An 18,132-nucleotide genomic window follows, 5' to 3' on the forward strand; every position below is an offset into this window, starting at 1 on the left:
TTTCTCTAGCCTTAGCTAAAATAGAATAATACGAGAATAATTCAGGATTCTTCTTCTTGTCTATTTCTCATACAATACCGATTCAGTATATTTCTGAATAGTAAAGCTGGCAAAAATGATATACAAAACAGAAAAATTGAGAAAAAATAAAAAACCCCACAAGAATGTATTTGCTTCTCTTATGAATACAAAAAATAACAAACACCAGTTATAATTTCTCTAAGCACTACATTCTATAAATTACATCTCTGCATATCATGAGTCACTTTTATTAAAAGCATCATTACTACAGTTGGCAGCAATTTACATCTTATCTTACATGATAGCAGTTTCCAAGAAAAAAAATAAAAAGACATCACAACAAAGAAAAACAAATACATTTACAAAGTCATGTCTGTAAACTTCAAGGCTAGTTTAGAGTTGAGGTAATGCTGTTTAGCTTTGTGGCTAAAGTAACAAAGTCCTTTAATTTAAAAAAGGTACCTGATTTTTAAAAAATTTTGTTTTACCAGTGCATTACAAGATCACGAGACGATTTAACTGTAGTTTTTATCCTGCAAGAACCTTTTCAGTGGGAAATTTCCAAAAGGTACTCTTCACATTCAACAGCTGCCTTATTATTGCTGTGCCTCAAGACAGAGAGACATTCACACTATCATGGAGATTGTCAGAGAATGTGTGTGTTTGTGTGTATGTGCACGACTGAACTCCCATATAGTCACAATGATGCGCAAATATGATATGTATGGTAAATTTCATCTTGACCTTCACAGCAAAGAATAAAAATAAAAAATTAAATATATAACTTCATACTTCCTTTAAGCAGCACTTCCTTCTATTTAGTGCCACTCTATTACAAATTGCTGCTTTTATAATACCAATGGTACCAAAAGGAAAAAAAAGCAGAGCATTATGTCAATTTCCTTAAAAAGACATGATCACCTCTCAATTTCATCTCTCCTAGGGATAATAAATAATGCACTGCACAATACTTAATGACCAAGATACCTTTTGACACATCTGTATAACATGACTTGAACGTTTCTTTTGCTACACTATGTTACAGAACAGCTTATAAAAACTAATTATGGACATTAACTGTGAGTGTAAACAGTAGGACTACCACTTGTCAAAATTTAAAACACTTTAACAGTAACTGGTACTGCTTACTCATCATTTTCATTGTTTTCTATTTCATCCCCCCCATCAAGTGAGTCTAATTCTTCACCCTGTGCTATTTCATCTTCTAAAGCGGAGGAATCTGCAGTTTTATCAAGGCTCTCCTCTGCATCACTGCCTTCTAGATTTTCTTCATCTTTAAAGACAGCTCCTTCAGTTTTATCAGTAACCTTCACTTCACTGGAGCCCACTGAATTCTGAAGTCCTGCTAATGCTGGGAAACCAGGTAGTGTTAATCCTCCCAGTCCTGGAGGTAGAAACATAGATGGATAGAATAGGCCAGGAGCCATGGTGGACAGAAGGAAAGGATTGAAAGTCAGAGGGTTGGCAGGCAATCCAGTGTTGGTCGTGGTAGTGGCAGCAGCCGCAGCAGCAGTTGCACTGACAGATCCATTTGCAGAGTCAGTGGCAGAAACAGTGTCTGTGCTTTTCTCTGAGTCTTTGTTCTCCTCTTCATTCTCAGTCTTCTTCTCTTCTACTTTTGAAGTGCCATCTTCAGTTTCTCCTTGACTGGAAGCCATAGTGGTGTTTCCAGAAGCAGCTGTTATTGGGTTATTCAACAATCCGCTTAGTCCAAACATGTTAGGCAACCCTGCCATACCTGGCAACATCAGAGGCAGCATGGCAGCTGGATTTTTAGAATCACCTCCAGCAGCAGCAGCTGTCGCTAGTCCTGGAGGGAAGCCCATGAGACCTGCAAGCTGGAGAGACTGTAGGTTCTGTAAATTCTGAAGGCTCGTGAGATCCATTCCAGCGAACAGACTGTTCATTAGCAGTGGGTTAATTCCCGAAGTTGAAGCTACAGCAGCAGCTGCTGCAGCTGCTTTGGCAATTTCGCTTTTTGGCCTTCTCCCTCTTCTGCTTGCTCCCTCTTCCCGCACAACAGGTCCTGTGAGAAGACGGTCAAACATGGACTCTGGAACAAAACCCTGCATTCAGGAAGAAAGCACAGCCCATACCATTAGGCTTTGAGTAATGTGGGGATGCCTCTATATTCAGTATCTCATGAAGGACTGCTCACAATATACAGCATAACATGTAATACTAAGGATGGGAAAAACACAGGGTATTTTAGTTAACAGTTCTTATATATGCATTTTAGTTTCTTTCCCATTAGAAAAGAACAGAAAATATAAGCATGACCCAGAAGAGTGTTCCATTAAGCTTATCCTATGACATCGTCCATGTCATTTAAATCTGTGAGTGAACATTGATATCCCATGTGTTGAGTTGCATCTCCAACACCTGCCCCCACTACATGGAAGCAGCAGGCGATGCTCAGAAGATAAAAAGTTTTAAGGAGAAAATCCATCAGCGAATTTACATAAAATAATACACACTGGATTTGGTGAGATTTAATAATAATAAAAGAGAATGGACACCTAAAAACATTTATTTCAAGAACAAAGGTCTCTTAACTGATTTAATCCAAAAATCAGTTGGTCTACTTATTTTGCATTTAACAAAGCATTCATATTTGTCCCAGGAGAGGAATCCACTAACAGAGAATATTAAAGAATTCCACTATGTACCAGCAATCTCAAAATTCTTTATCTGCATTTTTCATTGTTGCTACAATAATCATTTCTTTGCTTTAGAGAGATACATAGGATACAGGTATATAATCAACAAGTTTTTAAAGTATTTAAGAAGACAAATTTACATTCCTTGCAATTGGAAAAAAAAGCCTTAGAAATAAAATTACTTACAGACTGTTTAACTATGTCAGTCCAATCTGGAGCAACAGCAAATTCTGGATTTTCTTCCAGCCATCTAGGCAGGTCCTTCATTGGAGGGGCCATAGCTCCACCCATCTAATTAATTTTTTAGAAACAGAAAGTAAGCATGCTATCACATATTTTATTATTCTGTTAAAACTTGTATAGAATACTAAGAGTCCAAATAAAGCCAAGTTCAACTAAAGCATCACTGACAGGGAAGCATGAGCTGATGTTGTGGTTAACAAAATGAGTAGTAATCCAGAAGGTCTCTGTTCAAGCTCTTGCTTCTGCCATTAACTCACCCAATGGTCTTAAATAAATGACTTTTTCCAAGTTACAGGCCCACATTTACAATATGGAGATAATTATACTGACCTACCTTACCGTGTGGTTGTTAGGATTAAAATAAGATAATGTAATACAAAGCGCTTAGAAGCCTGAGAAGAATCCTGTTCAGAATTCTACTGACATCTAGTCGAAAGGGATTGCCCCCACTAAAGTGTTCCTAAGATGGCATTGTGAAAGTGCCATATAATTGCTATGAAGAATAAAATGGTTTCCCAAATATCACTGAAAAATTTTGCCATTCAGAATCAAGAATGACAAATGGGAGCCTGCAATCCTCCAATGGGATGGGGAGAATCCCATCTTAGTGGACCTGGTGCAGCCCTTGGACTCCCTGAAGCTTCTGCCTTCCCTCCTGCCCCATTGCTCTATGGGGTTTGCCCAGAGTAGCTCTGGGTGGACCAGTCAAAGCTTCCTCCCTCCATTTCTGCTCTTGGCAGTTAGTGTGGAGTTGCTCCGTGTGGGCCCACTAAGGTTTCCTACCTCTATGCTCTTGGTGGCTTGCCTGCAGCTGCTCTGAGCATACCTGCTGCCTCTCCTCCCCTTCCGCCCTGCTCTCAGCAGCTTGCTTGGAATTGCTCTGAATGGACCTGAGGCTTCCTTTCCCGCCCTTCCTGCTTTTGGTGGCTCGCCCAAAGTTGCTCTGAGTGAGCCTGCCTCTCCCCGCCCTTGGTGGTTTGCCTAGGCAACTCTGTATGAATTCACCAAGGCTTCCCTCCTCATACCTGCCAGCAGATCCGAGGCTGTGTTGCTTGCATATGTGCAGGCAACGCTGCTTTTTTGGGGGGAGGTGGTGGTTACTTTTCAGATTTTTCTGCAGACTTAGGGGGTCACCCAAGTTTGCAGAAAAGCTTGTTTGGGTAAGTGTGGCTCCTATCTATGAATTTAGATGTCTGCAGATAGGGCACACACTTGGGAATTATATACTGTGCTCAAAGAGATACCGCATGCTTAACAGAATTGAGATTATTGAAGAATGAATTGTTCATAAAGTTTCTTATTGAAATTGAAGTGCTAGTTTGAAATTACATTGAATCAGAGAGCAGACTGTTTAAAAATTTACCTTCTTGCCATTTCGCTTATTTACAACAGGTACCCTCTCTTCTCCAGTTAATGTGTTTATATCCAGTTTATTGGGGTTTCGACATCTGTGCCGTTTCTGCTTCGGCTTTTGAAATGGGGAAAACAGCACATCTGCACTCTTCTAAAAAGGAGGAATTCAATGGATTACTTTTGGGATTATGATCTTTTCTGTAAAAGCAACTAAGGCTGAAATGCATTTTGGCTTCTTAACAATCGTTTCTATTAGGTAATGTTGCTTTATATTTCAAGCAATTGGCATAACCCAAATTAAAAATCCTCATATTATAACTAGTGCTGTTCTCTGACATTATAGGAGAACATGGGGAACCTGCAAGGACTTGAAAAAGGACTCTCATTCCCTCCTTCCCAATTTTCTCTTTCCCTTTCCTAGAGACCCATAGCCTCTTTCCTTTGCTTGATTCCTTTTCTCTTTCTAGGGTTGCCAATGTCCAGGTAGGGTCTAGCAATATCTTGAAATCACAATAGATCTCCCGGCTAGAGATCAGTTTTCCCATTAGGGCTGCCAACTCTAGGTTGGGAAATTCCTGGAGATTAGGGAAGGTGAGGTTTGAGGAGGGAAGTGACCTCAGCAGAATATAATGCCACAGAGTCTACTCTGCAAAGCAGCCGTTTTCTCCCAGTGGATCTCGGTCATCTGGAGAGCAGATATAATTCTGAACGATCTCTAGTCCCCACCTGCAGGTTGGCAACCTAGTTCTCATAAAGAAATTCCTTGCTTAAAGCTACAGGCATTTTATCATTTTGGCTTTTTTAACCATCCCCCCATCTATTTTTTTCTACAAACCTGGGGCCCTTTTCAGATTTGTAAAATGCTTGTCTTGTCATACATAGATCCAATCACTAAATTTAAGTATTCAATGGCTATTGCAACCCTAGTTCTCATAAGGAAACAGAATCTAACAGCATTATAGCCCTCTGAGGTCCCTTTCCTCCTCAAACCCCACTTTCCTGAGGCTCCATCCCCCCAGATCTCTAGGAATTGTCTAATCTAGATTTGGCAACCCTATCTCCTTCTGATCCAACAACCAACCTACCTTTATCTGCCCTTCTATATCAAGCTCTCCCACAGAAGAGCAGCCTCTACCTAGGAAAACTGGCCCAGTTGTGTGATGAGGGCCACTAGGCCAGGCCCACTTGCATGGTAGGGAACCCTCAACGACTTTTGTGGTGGCACCTCACTTTCCTCTATATCCCCCTCCCCACACTATTCCCTCTTTCTGTCCCAAAGGCAACCCCCATATCCTCTCCCTTTTCCCTGCCTCATTCTCTCATTCTCAGTCATTCACCCACCTTTTTATTTGCCTCCCATCTTCAGCTCATATTATTCTCTTCCCCTTTTATCCACACAACAATCCTGTGAGGTAGGTTAGGCTGAAAATATGTGACTGGTCCCAGATCACCCAGTGAACTTCCAAAACAGGATGAGGATTTAAACCTGTGTTTTCCAGACCCTGCTCTGAAACTCTAACTACTACACTGCACTTTCATAGGATGGCTGCTGTTGAATAGTAGCAATCAAAGAGAAAGAGAACAAAGAAATATCTAAATTATGAAAGTCTGTGTTCTAAGCTGCTATGTTCTAAGATACTTCATACATAGAATAATGCTCCACATATGTCAGAAAAAGGATACTAAATCTCAATATCTACTATTGGTTAATGTAACAATATGTAATGTTGCATACACTTGTAGAAATAGATACAATATTTCAAATCCCCAGATTATAGGCTTGGATTCCTCTTGTAAAAAGCAGCGTCTGAGAAATAACAGTCCAAGACGCTTAAGGAGTGACTTTTGAAGAGGAGAATCCGTAGGCAAATGCAAATATCCAAATTTTTAGAAGGGAATAAATGCAATGCTTCCAATGCGCAGTACTATGCGACTTCCAGATTAGACATGTGTTTCAGGAATGAAGCCCTTCTTCAGGCGAATACTTCCGTGTTCAGTCAAAATTTTTGCTTAATGAGGTCTGAATTACAAAGTTCTGTCCGGCATACCTCACAAAGTTCAAACTTTCAGGCATACGCCCATGGATTCTCTTCCTCAAAAGTTGCTCCTTAATCTTCTTGGACTGTTATTGCTCAGATGTTGCTTTCTACAGGAGGAATCCAAGCCTATATATTATCTGTGGATTTGAAATGTTGTACTGACATTTCTACAAGTGTGTTCAACATTACATATTGTTACATTAACCAATAGTAGATAATGAGATTTTGCATCCTTTTTCTGACGTATGTGGAGTATTTACAGTTTACATTTGTGTAGCGCCTTAGAACACGGATTTTTGTAATTTACCTTGTTGAACAGTAATGGGCAGCCAAACCTAGTTAACCCATGCAAACTGGATAGTGTCAAGTCCCATGTTTATGGTTACCTAGGGTTGCCAACCTCCAAGAGGGATCTGGAGATCTCCCACAGGTATAACTGAACTCCAGATGACACTGTCCCCCTGAAGAAAATGACTGCTCTGGAGGGCGGACTCTATGACATTATATTTGGCTAAGGCCCCTCCCCTCCCCAAACCCTGCCATCCTCAGACTTCACCATGAAATCTTCAGGAACTTCCCAGTCAGGAGCTGGCAACCTTAGCCAAGCCTAGCCCTGATGAGTCCTTCCTCAAAGGCAAGAACTGGCCTTGAAAGGGCCCTGCCCCTCCCCCCTGCCTTTTTCCTCACATAAACTGAGTCTGGAATAATGTGGCTGCCCAGCAACAGTCACTGAGGAAATTCCTTGCTTAAAGCTACAGGTGCTTCTTTTATCATTTTCAGCTTTTTAAAACCATTCCTCCAATCTATTTTTTTCCTGCAAACCTGGAACCCTTTTCAGATTTGTAAAATGATCTTGTCTTGCCATTCACAGATCCAGTCACCAAATTTAAGTATCCAAAGACTGACTTTGCTATTAGAATATTAGAATTCTAAGAATTATGGAGTTTGCAAGACATGTTAACACACTTAATAAATATGGTGTATCCTAACAAAATGACTAATTTCCACTCCAATAACCAGAATCCACTTACTGGTACATAACTTGGCATATCAACAGTGTAAGAAGGATGCAGTTTAAGCCATTCAACTAAATCCTTGTTTTTAGGAGCATCCTCTCCCACCAGCCTGGTCCCATCCTCTATGTTAATGACAGGGATGTGAGTGTCAGGGTCCAGTTGCCCAGGAGATGGAATGTTTCTTGGTGGGGGGTTTTCCATTTCTTCATCAAACACTTTGGTCATTTCTGCATCCTCCTGTAAAAAGTTGGCAGTGTTACATTTCAAGAGAATACTAATATAAAAGAGGTTTATGAGAAACTTCACAACATACAAGTCACTTCATAAAAAATCTTTTGTATCTGTACTGATTGCATTTGCTGAACATTCTGTACAAATTACTTTCCATTCAACTTCTTTATTATTGTCACTTGGTGTTTCCTCCCATTTTGAAGACAAAATCTTGTTTTCTTGCTGTTCCTATTACTAACATACTTAGATAGAAATATGTCTAAAGACTTTCTGTTCCCTGATGATTCCTCTGTGAGCAGAAGGGACACATCTGAATCCAACCTACTGAATTTGTGGTTTCTGAAATTTAAGGTATCAACTGCAAAATCACAATGAGTTAGATCCAAAGGTCACCTTCTGCTGATAGAAGATACTTTGACCAGTGGAAGAGAGTGATTTTCATTTATTGCATGCTGCCTTCAGGGGCCCCCTCCCTTTTCTCTGTTGTTTTCAGTGTGGAAGCTCTCACAGTCTCAAAAAAAATAAAAATAAAAATAGAATGAACAAATGGGCTGACAACACCCTCTTGCTGCTTTTTCTCCCCCTCAAGCCTCTTTCTTCATACATGGGGTCTCTTCCTGCTCCCCAGCCAATCACAGAGTGCCTCCCTTTACAGATCCATGCTCCAGCGGCTCTTCTCCTCACTGGTTTGGCCTCCTCCAATCCCATGGCTATCTCCCCCCATAAGTTTCCACTCACCATCACCCTGTGTTTTCTTTCCCTGTTTGCCCCGGCAGCTCCCCCAGTGATTCCTCCACCTTCTTGCAGGCTATCCATGACTGAAGTAAGTTCAGTGGGGCCCATGGGTCAACTGGGAGCAGTCCGGAGGTGGAGCCACCATCTCTGGACAAATGCCCAAGCCATCACTTCCGATCACCACTTTGTGCCCCCCATGCTGTCCTTGAGAGACCCCAGTCCTCCGGAAGCAGTATTTTGGGGAGCTCAGTGGACTGCAACAGAAGTTGGAGGCAGGAAACTTTTGTCCCATCAATAGAGTTTTACTGATGTACCATTAATGGAGTATGAAAATGTTATTAAAAAGTTTGTTTTGCAGAGAATGACGCTGAGTACCAATGGTCACAAAGGCCATCTAGCAATGTCATGACAAAGGCAATGTTCAGACCATGACTTTTCAATTCACAGCACACTTTTAGCTACTAAGTTGCTTTAGCTCAAAATGAACCAACTGAAGTGGAACCTGCTTTTTCTAAAATTATTTTTGCTCTGAAGAGGTAAAGAGGTATTAAAAGAGGTAAAGAGGTATTAAAAGACGTTTCAGTGTGTTCAACAGGATGATGGATCTCTGTTTGTTTATGAACAAGGAACTAAAGATTTTTTAAAAAAACCCTTTTTTACATGCTAACCTTATATGCTGAGGTTTACATAATATGATAAGAAACCAACATTAAAGAAAAAAACAGTCCTTCCTTACTGCTGCCAATGATGCTCGTTTGTTGCTCATAAATAACAGATCGAGCCCTTCTACATTTTTCCTTCTTCCTCTCCTCCTTTTCATAGGTGGTTCTACATCAATTAAAGAACCATTTAACAGATGCCTTGTGGGTGTGCGTGAAAGACCTGCTTGTAGCAGTTCCATCTGAGTTTTAAAGGCATCAGACACTGGTGTGGAAACATTAGGTAACAGAAACTTTGAAGGAACAGCTGAAAAAGTTGAGGTAGAACATGTTGCCTCTCGCGAGGCCTTTGATAAGTCCACAATTTTTTCTTGTCCATTTTCTGAGACAACCTGCGATTCTCGCAAATGGGCAACCATTTCCATGAGATTTCTCCTCTTGGCTGCCCTTTCAGCCTCAATTTCAATCTTCCTCCTCCTCCTCCTCCGCTGACGTGGGACTGATAAATTGAGTGCATCTTCCTAAAGAAAAATTAACATTTATTGTTACTAACAAGAACATTACCTTTGATTTTTTTTAACTTTTCGATTTGTTTTTAAATATATATATTTTGATTATTGCTTAAAACTGGCTAAACATATTTCACCTGTTTCTGTTTCTCTAGTTAGAGGCAATTATAGATTTTATGAATGGGAACCCATAATGATTTGTGGGTAGCATCTTTCACTCTCCCCTACCACTTCCTTTCTCTTCCCTGAAACCCCCCAGAGCCTCTTTCCTTTTCCTGCTTTCTTCTCTCCCATCCAACCTACCATTATCTGACCTTCTGTCTTCAGCTCTCACCCCCCACCCCGCCCCAGCCTCTGTCTAGGAAAACTATGGCCCTGTTGTGTGGTGCTGGCCACTAGGCCAAGCCCTCTTACTTGATAGGAAACCCTCAAGGACTTGTGTGTGTGTGTGTGGAGGTAACCTCTCTGCTGTAGCCTCTTCCCTGCACTATTTTTTCTTTCCCTCCTCCTGGCAACCCCCACATTGTTTTTCCTTTTCCTGTCTCATTCTCTCTTTTTCAGCCATTCATCAACCTACCTTTTATTTGCCTCCCATCTTCAGCTATATTTATTATTTATTTACTTCATTTATATCCCATGTTTCACCACAGTGGGGACCAAGGCAGCTAACATTATTCTCTCCTCCTCCTTTTTATCCTCATAATAACCCTGGTGAGGTAGGTTAGGCTGAAAGTATGTAACTGGTCCAAGATAACCCAGTGAGCTTCCACAGCAAGATGAGGATTCAAACCTAGGTCTCCCAGACCCTACTCTGAAGCTCAAACCACTGCACTACAGTGGCTTTCATAGGGTGGCTGGTGATGAACAGTAGCAAGCAGCTAGGTCTAGTTGAGTCATGCAAGCTGGGTAGTATCAAGTCACCTACTGGTTGCTACCAGACCCATGCCTAGCCCTGATAAGTCCTCCCTCAAAGGCCAAAACAGCCCTAGAAAGGGCCCTGTTCCTGCCTTTTACTCACAGAAAGGAATCCTGGAATGCTGTGGTTGACTAGCAACAACCACTGAGGGAATCCATGTTTTAAAGCTACAGGTGCACCTTTTATTATTTGGTTTTGTTTTTCAACCTCTGATGTATTTTTTTAGACTTCACTTTTCCTGCAAATCTGGCGTGTTTTTCAGGTTTGTAAAAATATTTGTCTTGCCCAATGACCGCTCCAGTAACCAGATCTAAGTATTCACCAACTTGGTTATTAGAATATATGAAGAAACTAAAATGAAGCTGATTTTATATCTTAATATAATGTGCTTTATTTTTTTCTTCCAGAAATGGGACCCTTTTCTGGGCTATATGCACACAGGTCTTGTTTTATTTCTCCTAAAGCAAAATGAAACAACTTGGTAAATTCCCTCACATAAAACTTGCCTTGGATAACTGAGGAGAGACTGTGATATCTTCATTGCCACTAATGTTCGCTTGCCCAACCATGGAGAGCTCTGCAAAGCTCCTTTTCTGCAGAGGGCTGTCCACAGCTGTTGGCGTATAGCCAGGTATAAGCCCTTGGAAATCAAACATCTGGCGTCTATTTACTGGCCACTTCCCTTTCAACACTGCTTCACAGATGTTGTCTAATCGGTTGATCATTACTCGATCCTATAGAAAGGAAAATACATAATGAATGTCCTGTGAAAGTAGCCATTTGGGCTCAGTCAAGGCATGTGCTGCTGTAACAGCTTAGCAGGCTGTATAGCTTGAAAATGTAAGTAAAACTTACAAATGTAATCCACATTAGAAAAATATTCAAAGTAATTCTGAAACTCTGTCTCATGCAAAGAGGTAAGTGAAGAATGGATCCTTGTTAATGGGAATAGTCAGAAACATGAGCCTTAACAGCCAAAATGCATGAACCTTCTAACACACATTTATTGAGTTCTCAATATTGTTTACACATAGCAAAACTAGACATCATCAGTTAAGTCAGCAGTATTATAATACATGTAACTCAACAACATCTTTGCCTTGGGTATGTCAGAGCCAACAGGCTGCATCTGCAATTCTGTCCCAGGAAGTGGTTCCTCATTAGTGTCACTATTAATAAAGTTCAATGCTATGAAATGGGCACCAACCTAGGGACATCTAATAAATGTCAATTTTCATTCCACGCCCATTATCACTTCAGGTTCCTCTGAAGCGTGTACAGTAAAAAATTCTAATTACAGCTCAGTCAACTTACAATATAGATAAACACAAAATGCACGTTACTGCACCCAGAATAGGGTTTATAGGAGAATATTTTTGTGCTTTTGGGAACATGATTCATGTAAAAAAATAACCTGGTCTTAGGATTTTACTAGTTAATAATGTTGTATCTTAACTTACCCCAAACAGTAGCAATGTTTGGAAATTAGCTATAGATTACTGCACAGAATGATCCTTCAGCTCCCTGAACTGCAGAACAGTGCAAAAGCCTCTAGCAGACCTCAGCAGCTGCAGCTGGCCGCTTGCTTTCCCCAGGAATAAGCCTATTACAGCAAGCCCCCCCCCCCCACCAGATGGCCCTGTTATGGTGATTAGGAAGCTTAAGACTATTTCTACTTTATTTCTTTCTATAGCACTCTCTAAATCCAGGAACTGAGTTGTACACCGAGGTAGCACAAAATCACTACCACAAAGTTCTATCAACTTTATCTAGTAAAACATTCTTGGAAACATTACAAAATAAAGCTGATGGATGAATTTTCTCTAATAGAGCCATTTATGTTTAACAAGAACTTAAGAACTTAAAAGTACAGTCTGTCTACTCTACAAAATGGTTTTAATAGTTTGATCTATCATATCCCCCTAGTTTCTTTGAACTCAAAAGACAATAGCTCACTCAACCTTAGTTTATGGTCTATCTACTTATGGACGGCTGACCGGTCTGCGCCCCAGAAAATCTAGACCGGGCACTACAGGCCATGGCTGAGTGGCTCAGACTGAGTGGACTGAGACTGAATCCTGCGAAGACAGAGGTCCTTTGTTTGGGCCGTCGAGGACCGGGGGGGGGGGGGAAATCCCCCTGCCAGCTTTTGACGGTGCGCCGCTGATGGCGGCGGACAGGGTCAAGAGCCTGGGGGTGCTACTAGAGCCGTCCCTAAAGATGGAGGCTCAGATAGCGACCACTGCCAAGTGCGTGTTTTTTCATCTTAGACGGGCAAGGCAGTTGGCCCCCTTCCTGGACCGCGACGACCTAGCAACAGTGATCCACGCTACGGTCACCTCGAGGTTAGATTACTGTAATGCCCTCTACATGGGGCTGCCCCTGTGCCGGACCCGGAAATTGCAGCTGGTGCAGAATGCCGCGGCCCGGCTGTTATTGGGCCTCCCAAGTTGGGGGCACATTCGGCTGGGTCTTCGGGCTTTGCACTGGCTCCCAATAACATACCGAGTCTGGTACAAGGTGCTGGTCATTACCTTTAAAGCCCTATATGGCCTGGGACCTGCCTACCTGAGGGACCGTCTCTCCCCACATGTTCCCCAGAGAGTACTGAGGTCTGGGACTCAAAACCTTCTCACCATCCCCGGGCTAAGGAAGTTCGTCTCAAGACAACCAGAGACAGGGCCTTTTCTACAATGGCCCCTACACGGTGGAACCAGCTACCGGAAGAGGTGAGGGCCCTGCGGGATCTTACTCAGTTCCGCAGGGCCTGTAAGACAACCCTCTTCCGGTTAGCCTACGCCTGACTGGATAAATGTAGCTTATTAAACTTCTGTGAATTATACTGTACAGTTTTAATGTTAAGAATTTAAGGTTTTAGGTTTTTAAATGCTTCGACTTTTTAAATGTAATAACTCTGTACTTTGTTTTATTGTTTTATCGTTTGCTGTGAGCCGCCCTGAGCCATTTTATGGGAAGGGCGGGGTATAAGTTATAGAATAAATAAAATATAGAATAAATAAATTTTCCACTACAGCATGATTATATAATTTTATTTTGAACAAGCATCAAGGAAATACTACATATTAAAATAGCTATCATACCACCTTTTTAGCCACTTTTTGCATGTTGATTGATATTTTTATTCTACAGATTCCCTAAAGCTCTAGTTACTCTGCTAGTGCCCATAATTTTTTTCAAAGTGATACCTTCTTCTGATTTTGCCCTATTCCCAAATATAGGTTGGGATCCAAAAATCTGTACACAGAGCTCCATGCATGCATCAAGGATCTCCCTTCTCTCCACAGCTCAGGGGGAAAAGGCCATCTAAGAGCTGCTACAGAAAGCTATAAAGTAGCTAGTGTTCAATATTCTGCCCCTGACTGAGTCCCTTTGGTCTGCCTCCATTTGCTTTGTTGTCTAGGGGTTGAGGAAGCACAAAAAAAGAAAAGATGGCTTCAGGCTGGCAGGAGCATTTTTGTTCTTCCTGCCTGTTGCTGCTCCACTGGAGAGCCTGGCACGCTCCCTATTAAGATGTCTAGCAGAGCAAAACTGCAAGTGCTTTAGCTGTTGAAGACCAATTCTTCACATTCTGAGGGTCACATGCATCCCCTCATGCCAAAAGGACTTGCCCTATAGAGTAAGAAACACGGCATCATATAATAAACAAGGCCTTAAAGCTCATCAGTTCTCAGAAGTGATAATTTTTCAACAGTTAAGTAGCAAGCGTAACCCCAACACTGAACTAACCTTAGGCCAAAAAGAAAAGGCAAATGTTCTTTCCTGAAGCAGCTGAGCTACTGATGGATCTCCATCTTCCATATAAAATCCATCACGCGTTTCATCCCTTGCAGTGCTCAGGGATGCATTGCTTTCTTCATCAAAATTCTTACCCTGAGAAATTGTTCCTGCTGAGAAATATTAATCATCAGGAATTAGCTAGAAATGCAGATCACTCATGATAGAAAAATGGAATTATCAAATAAAAATTGATTAGGATTATTTATAATATTATAAATAGTTTTGGTCTATGGAGCATTTTCTGTATATCATAAGTGATGACTATTGTGAATGCTATGCTCTTTTTCACCCCAGTAGTGCAGATACAAAAAGCAGTGATTGAACAGCAGGCATATTTCTAAATAATATAGTTCAATTAAATATGCCATACCATTGTGTTATATACATTTCAGAAACATGGTTAAAACTTAAGAGAACAGTACAGTAACTTGCTAGATGCTTTATGACTATAGAAGCTAGGAAAGAGCATTGTATCTTCTAAGATTTTTGTGCTCCATTTTTATCACTATGTTAAATGAGCACAACGATTTGTCAGTCAACCTATAGCTGTCCATAATTTCAGATAAGTTCAGATAAGTGCTGCTCCTGAGAAGGGGTCATTTTGTAGAAAAATAGGTGGTGGAGCTCATCCAGGGATTGTTATGCAGTTGCACCTACTATTCAATGGACAAGGAGGTGGAACTCTCAGATGGATGAGGTGGAACTCTCAGAAAGGTTCAGGAGCTGCACTCCTGTGAGCTCTCACTGAATCTGAGGCCTGTTTTTGAGACACCTTATGACTAGCTCATATTAAGGGCAACTGGATATTGCCAACGCAACAAAATGCCTGATATTTCTGGTATCACATCAGAAATATCCAATACCATGAAAGGTACTCTGGTATTTCCTGATTTTGATATTTCCTATATTTATTGAGAATGAATTACATAGAATCATGTTGGGAGGCATTTCTGTTGTTCTGCAGGTAGCATTTAAAAGTTAAAGGGCAACTTTCAATCGATGGTGGACTGGCATCCTGAGGCCAGGTCTACCACCCACTGAACTATGGCCCTTTAATCTTTAAAGATCATTCAAAGGGACTGATGAGACAGGGATCCCCTGCCCCAGGAGCAACCAGGGAGGAAACAGAAGGCCAGAGAAAGCATGCACTTCCTTCAAACTTTAAAATCCACTGCAGAAGTCCAGTCTTTGGAGGCCAAGTCAATCAGAGTGGATTTTAAAGTTTAAAGGAAGCTTTTAAAGGGTTCTGGCCCAGCTAGGGAGTAATGTTTCTTCCTCCTCTTCTAATGTTGCCTGTCAGTAGCTGATTCACAGTGCACTGACTTTAAAGAATCATTACTGTCAATGTGCAATAGACCTGGCCTTCAAAGATTGGTCTACCAGTGTGGCCCTTTAAAGGGCTGCTGTACTACCAACCAGTTGGGAGCTCCTCCTCTTTATCCCGCCCCCCATGGCTGCCTGCAAGTACATCAAAAGTTATCTTTTAATTTCATTTAATAGAGACTTAAAAGCCACTACAGAAGTTCTTGACTTGATATTGTAGAAACACGCAGAGCCATGACTTTCAAACTACTTTAGGGAAATTCTTGGCCACTTTTACCAATTTCCCCTTGTACTGTGCAGTCACAGGATTCACAGTTTTCATAATACAATTATAAGGCCAAAGAGGTAGTGCCAGTTTTATCCAGAGAACACATTACAGAATCCTCTAAAATGTATGCAGTTTTCTGGGCAAAACAGTATGGAAAGGGAGAAAGTTTGATAATCACTTAACTCCTGTAATCCTAAAGCTGCACAATCCATATCTGTGACTGACAAAGGTTTGAAGAAGACAAACATCAAATTACAAAATCTTTTGAACTTATCCAGACCCTGGAGAATGTCCTGAACATGGCTAGCCAAACAAAACCAGTATTACTATTAATCAATTTATATTCTCAACAATTACCTTCAGGTTGGGATGATTCTTCTGATTTATCATCATCATCAAGTTTCTCCTCTTCATCATCTTCTGAACCTTTCTCAGAAATAGACTTTGGATCTACTTCTGTACTCAGTTCTATGTCTTTAATTTCACATTTAACAGGACCAGGCTCAGCCTCAGCATCACAGTCCTCCTTGTCATCCTTCACTGCAGCATCTGGTGCTTCCTCTTCTTTACCATCAGACTTCTCTTTGGCTGCTGTTTTTTCAGGTCCTTCCAGTTTAACATCGGCTTGTTCCACCGATTTTTCATCTTGCGTTGTTGTTGATGGGATGATGGAGGACACATGACTACAGCAAACACTCAGTGGATTTAACAAGGACACAGTATTCAGACTACCTCCACCCCTGCTTTGAGCGAAGTTTTTGTGCGACTCAAGAAAGGAGAGCTCAGGGTCATTCAAGATGTGATAATCAGTCCTGCTGACTCCATGTTTAGCAGCACCAATCAATAAATCTTTGTCATGTTTGCCACATTCCCACCATTCTGGCAGATCCAAGCTTGGCTGGCACAGTTTTAGCCTTTCCACTAGTTGTGGGTGATGAAGAACCTGCTCTCGGACCTTCCGCAGGAGCTCTATGCGATACAAAGTTCGAGAGGCACGCTCTTCAGTGATTGGCTCAATCACAGTTGAAAGGTCAGGGGGTTCTGTAGGAAAAGAGATGGATTTGGGTATTATGAAACATTTTAAAATACTAAACTTAAGTCAAAGTCACTTTTGGACAACTTTCTAAGGATGTCTACTGAAGTTACAGAAAGACGATTAAAGAACTGAACATATAGATTTGCAGGTGAAATGTAATTTTGCCAGTTCAGACACTAAGATTAGAGTCAACTGAAATGTGTTCTTGTGGTGAGAGGATATGCAGCAGAGAAAGAAATAGCAGGCTTTAACACACTATTGGTTTATTGTATTTGTGAATGGGGCGATCAATCTCTCCTGAAAAAAGTTTGAGTCCAGTGGCACATTTATGACCAAAAATAAAATTATTCAAGGTATGGCTTTCATGTGCAAACACACTTCTTCAGATATAGAGTGCTGGCAAATGACAGCTTACACCTTAAATAAAATTTTGTTGGTCTTAAAGGTGCCACTGGACTCATCACTGTTAGTAGCAAAAAAGCTTAAGGCACATCTTTATTTTCTCAGATTGCCCCACTGTTAGAAGCCCTGCTGTATGTAGTTCCAGGTTGCTCTATGCCTAGAGGATATCAGGTGGCCTGGAAAAGCTCCCTGGGATGCTGCTATGGCAGCATTCCAGGCACCAGGGAAAGAGAGAATAAGGGAGACCTCTCTCTCTGCTGCCATGTGCTCTGTAGCCTACAAAAGCCATAGTGTGAAAAGGAGAGAAGAAATTTTCCTTTGCTCAGGATTCTAAAATCTGAACTGGAAAACAACTCTTTGTTCTTAATGTTCACCTTGGACTGGAGGCTATCATTATGAGTTTGTGAAACCAAGAAAGTACAAAATTCAGTGACAAGTTTAGTTATATACACAGTTATATATAGGTATGTGAGTATAAGTAGTATGCATTGCATATGGGTTGTGTGAATGGAAGTGTAGGTATGCGAAGGGAGAGGTCATGAAATAAAGAAGCAGAAATGGACAAGGGAGAAAGTTATGACACACAGATATGTATCTGTAACTTTACTTGCATGTCTGCTTGTATTTCTCAGGTGTTAATGTCTTACTTTAACATTGTTTCCTAGAATTATGACTATCAGGGAATTTACCTTCATCTGGTTTAGCGGGCATTCGACATACTCTCCTGCACATAGCTACAAAACAGCTGAAGTACTTCTCCAAACTTTCATCAGACTTCTTATCAAGCCTGGCAAAGGCTCTAAACTGGTTCCAATCAAATTGCTGCTTTAAAGGATCAAAAATAACCCCAAAAGTAGAAACAACACGATAAAAATCTGCTTCTTCTCGTCTCGTCCATCTGG

General features: G+C 41.1%; 1 protein-coding gene across 11 annotated transcripts in view; it reads right to left on the minus strand.

Annotated features, from left to right (window-relative positions):
- Positions 1-253: 253 nt before the first annotated feature.
- Positions 254-18,132, minus strand: part of LOC132575187 (chromodomain-helicase-DNA-binding protein 7) — a 316,612-nt gene continuing 298,733 nt past the window's right edge. For 9 of the 11 annotated variants that reach the window (XM_060243719.1, XM_060243730.1, XM_060243721.1 and 6 more), the window contains 9 exons: positions 17,920-18,128; positions 16,150-16,833; positions 14,151-14,311; positions 10,910-11,137; positions 9,056-9,499; positions 7,369-7,590; positions 4,309-4,449; positions 2,889-2,993; positions 254-2,108 (listed from right to left, as the gene is read on the minus strand). In XM_060243719.1, coding sequence (XP_060099702.1) covers positions 1,167-2,108; positions 2,889-2,993; positions 4,309-4,449; positions 7,369-7,590; positions 9,056-9,499; positions 10,910-11,137; positions 14,151-14,311; positions 16,150-16,833; positions 17,920-18,128 — 3,136 coding nt within the window. In that variant the 3' untranslated portion in view covers positions 254-1,166. Of the gene's footprint in view, positions 2,109-2,888; positions 2,994-4,308; positions 4,450-7,368; positions 7,591-9,055; positions 9,500-10,905; positions 11,138-14,150; positions 14,312-16,149; positions 16,834-17,919; positions 18,129-18,132 lie in introns of all 11 variants that reach the window. The other 2 variants (XM_060243727.1, XM_060243725.1) reach the window with 2 other exon arrangements.

The sequence above is a fragment of the Heteronotia binoei genome, chromosome 7 (assembly GCF_032191835.1).
Source record: "Heteronotia binoei isolate CCM8104 ecotype False Entrance Well chromosome 7, APGP_CSIRO_Hbin_v1, whole genome shotgun sequence".
In the NCBI taxonomy this organism is placed as follows: domain Eukaryota; kingdom Metazoa; phylum Chordata; class Lepidosauria; order Squamata; family Gekkonidae; genus Heteronotia; species Heteronotia binoei.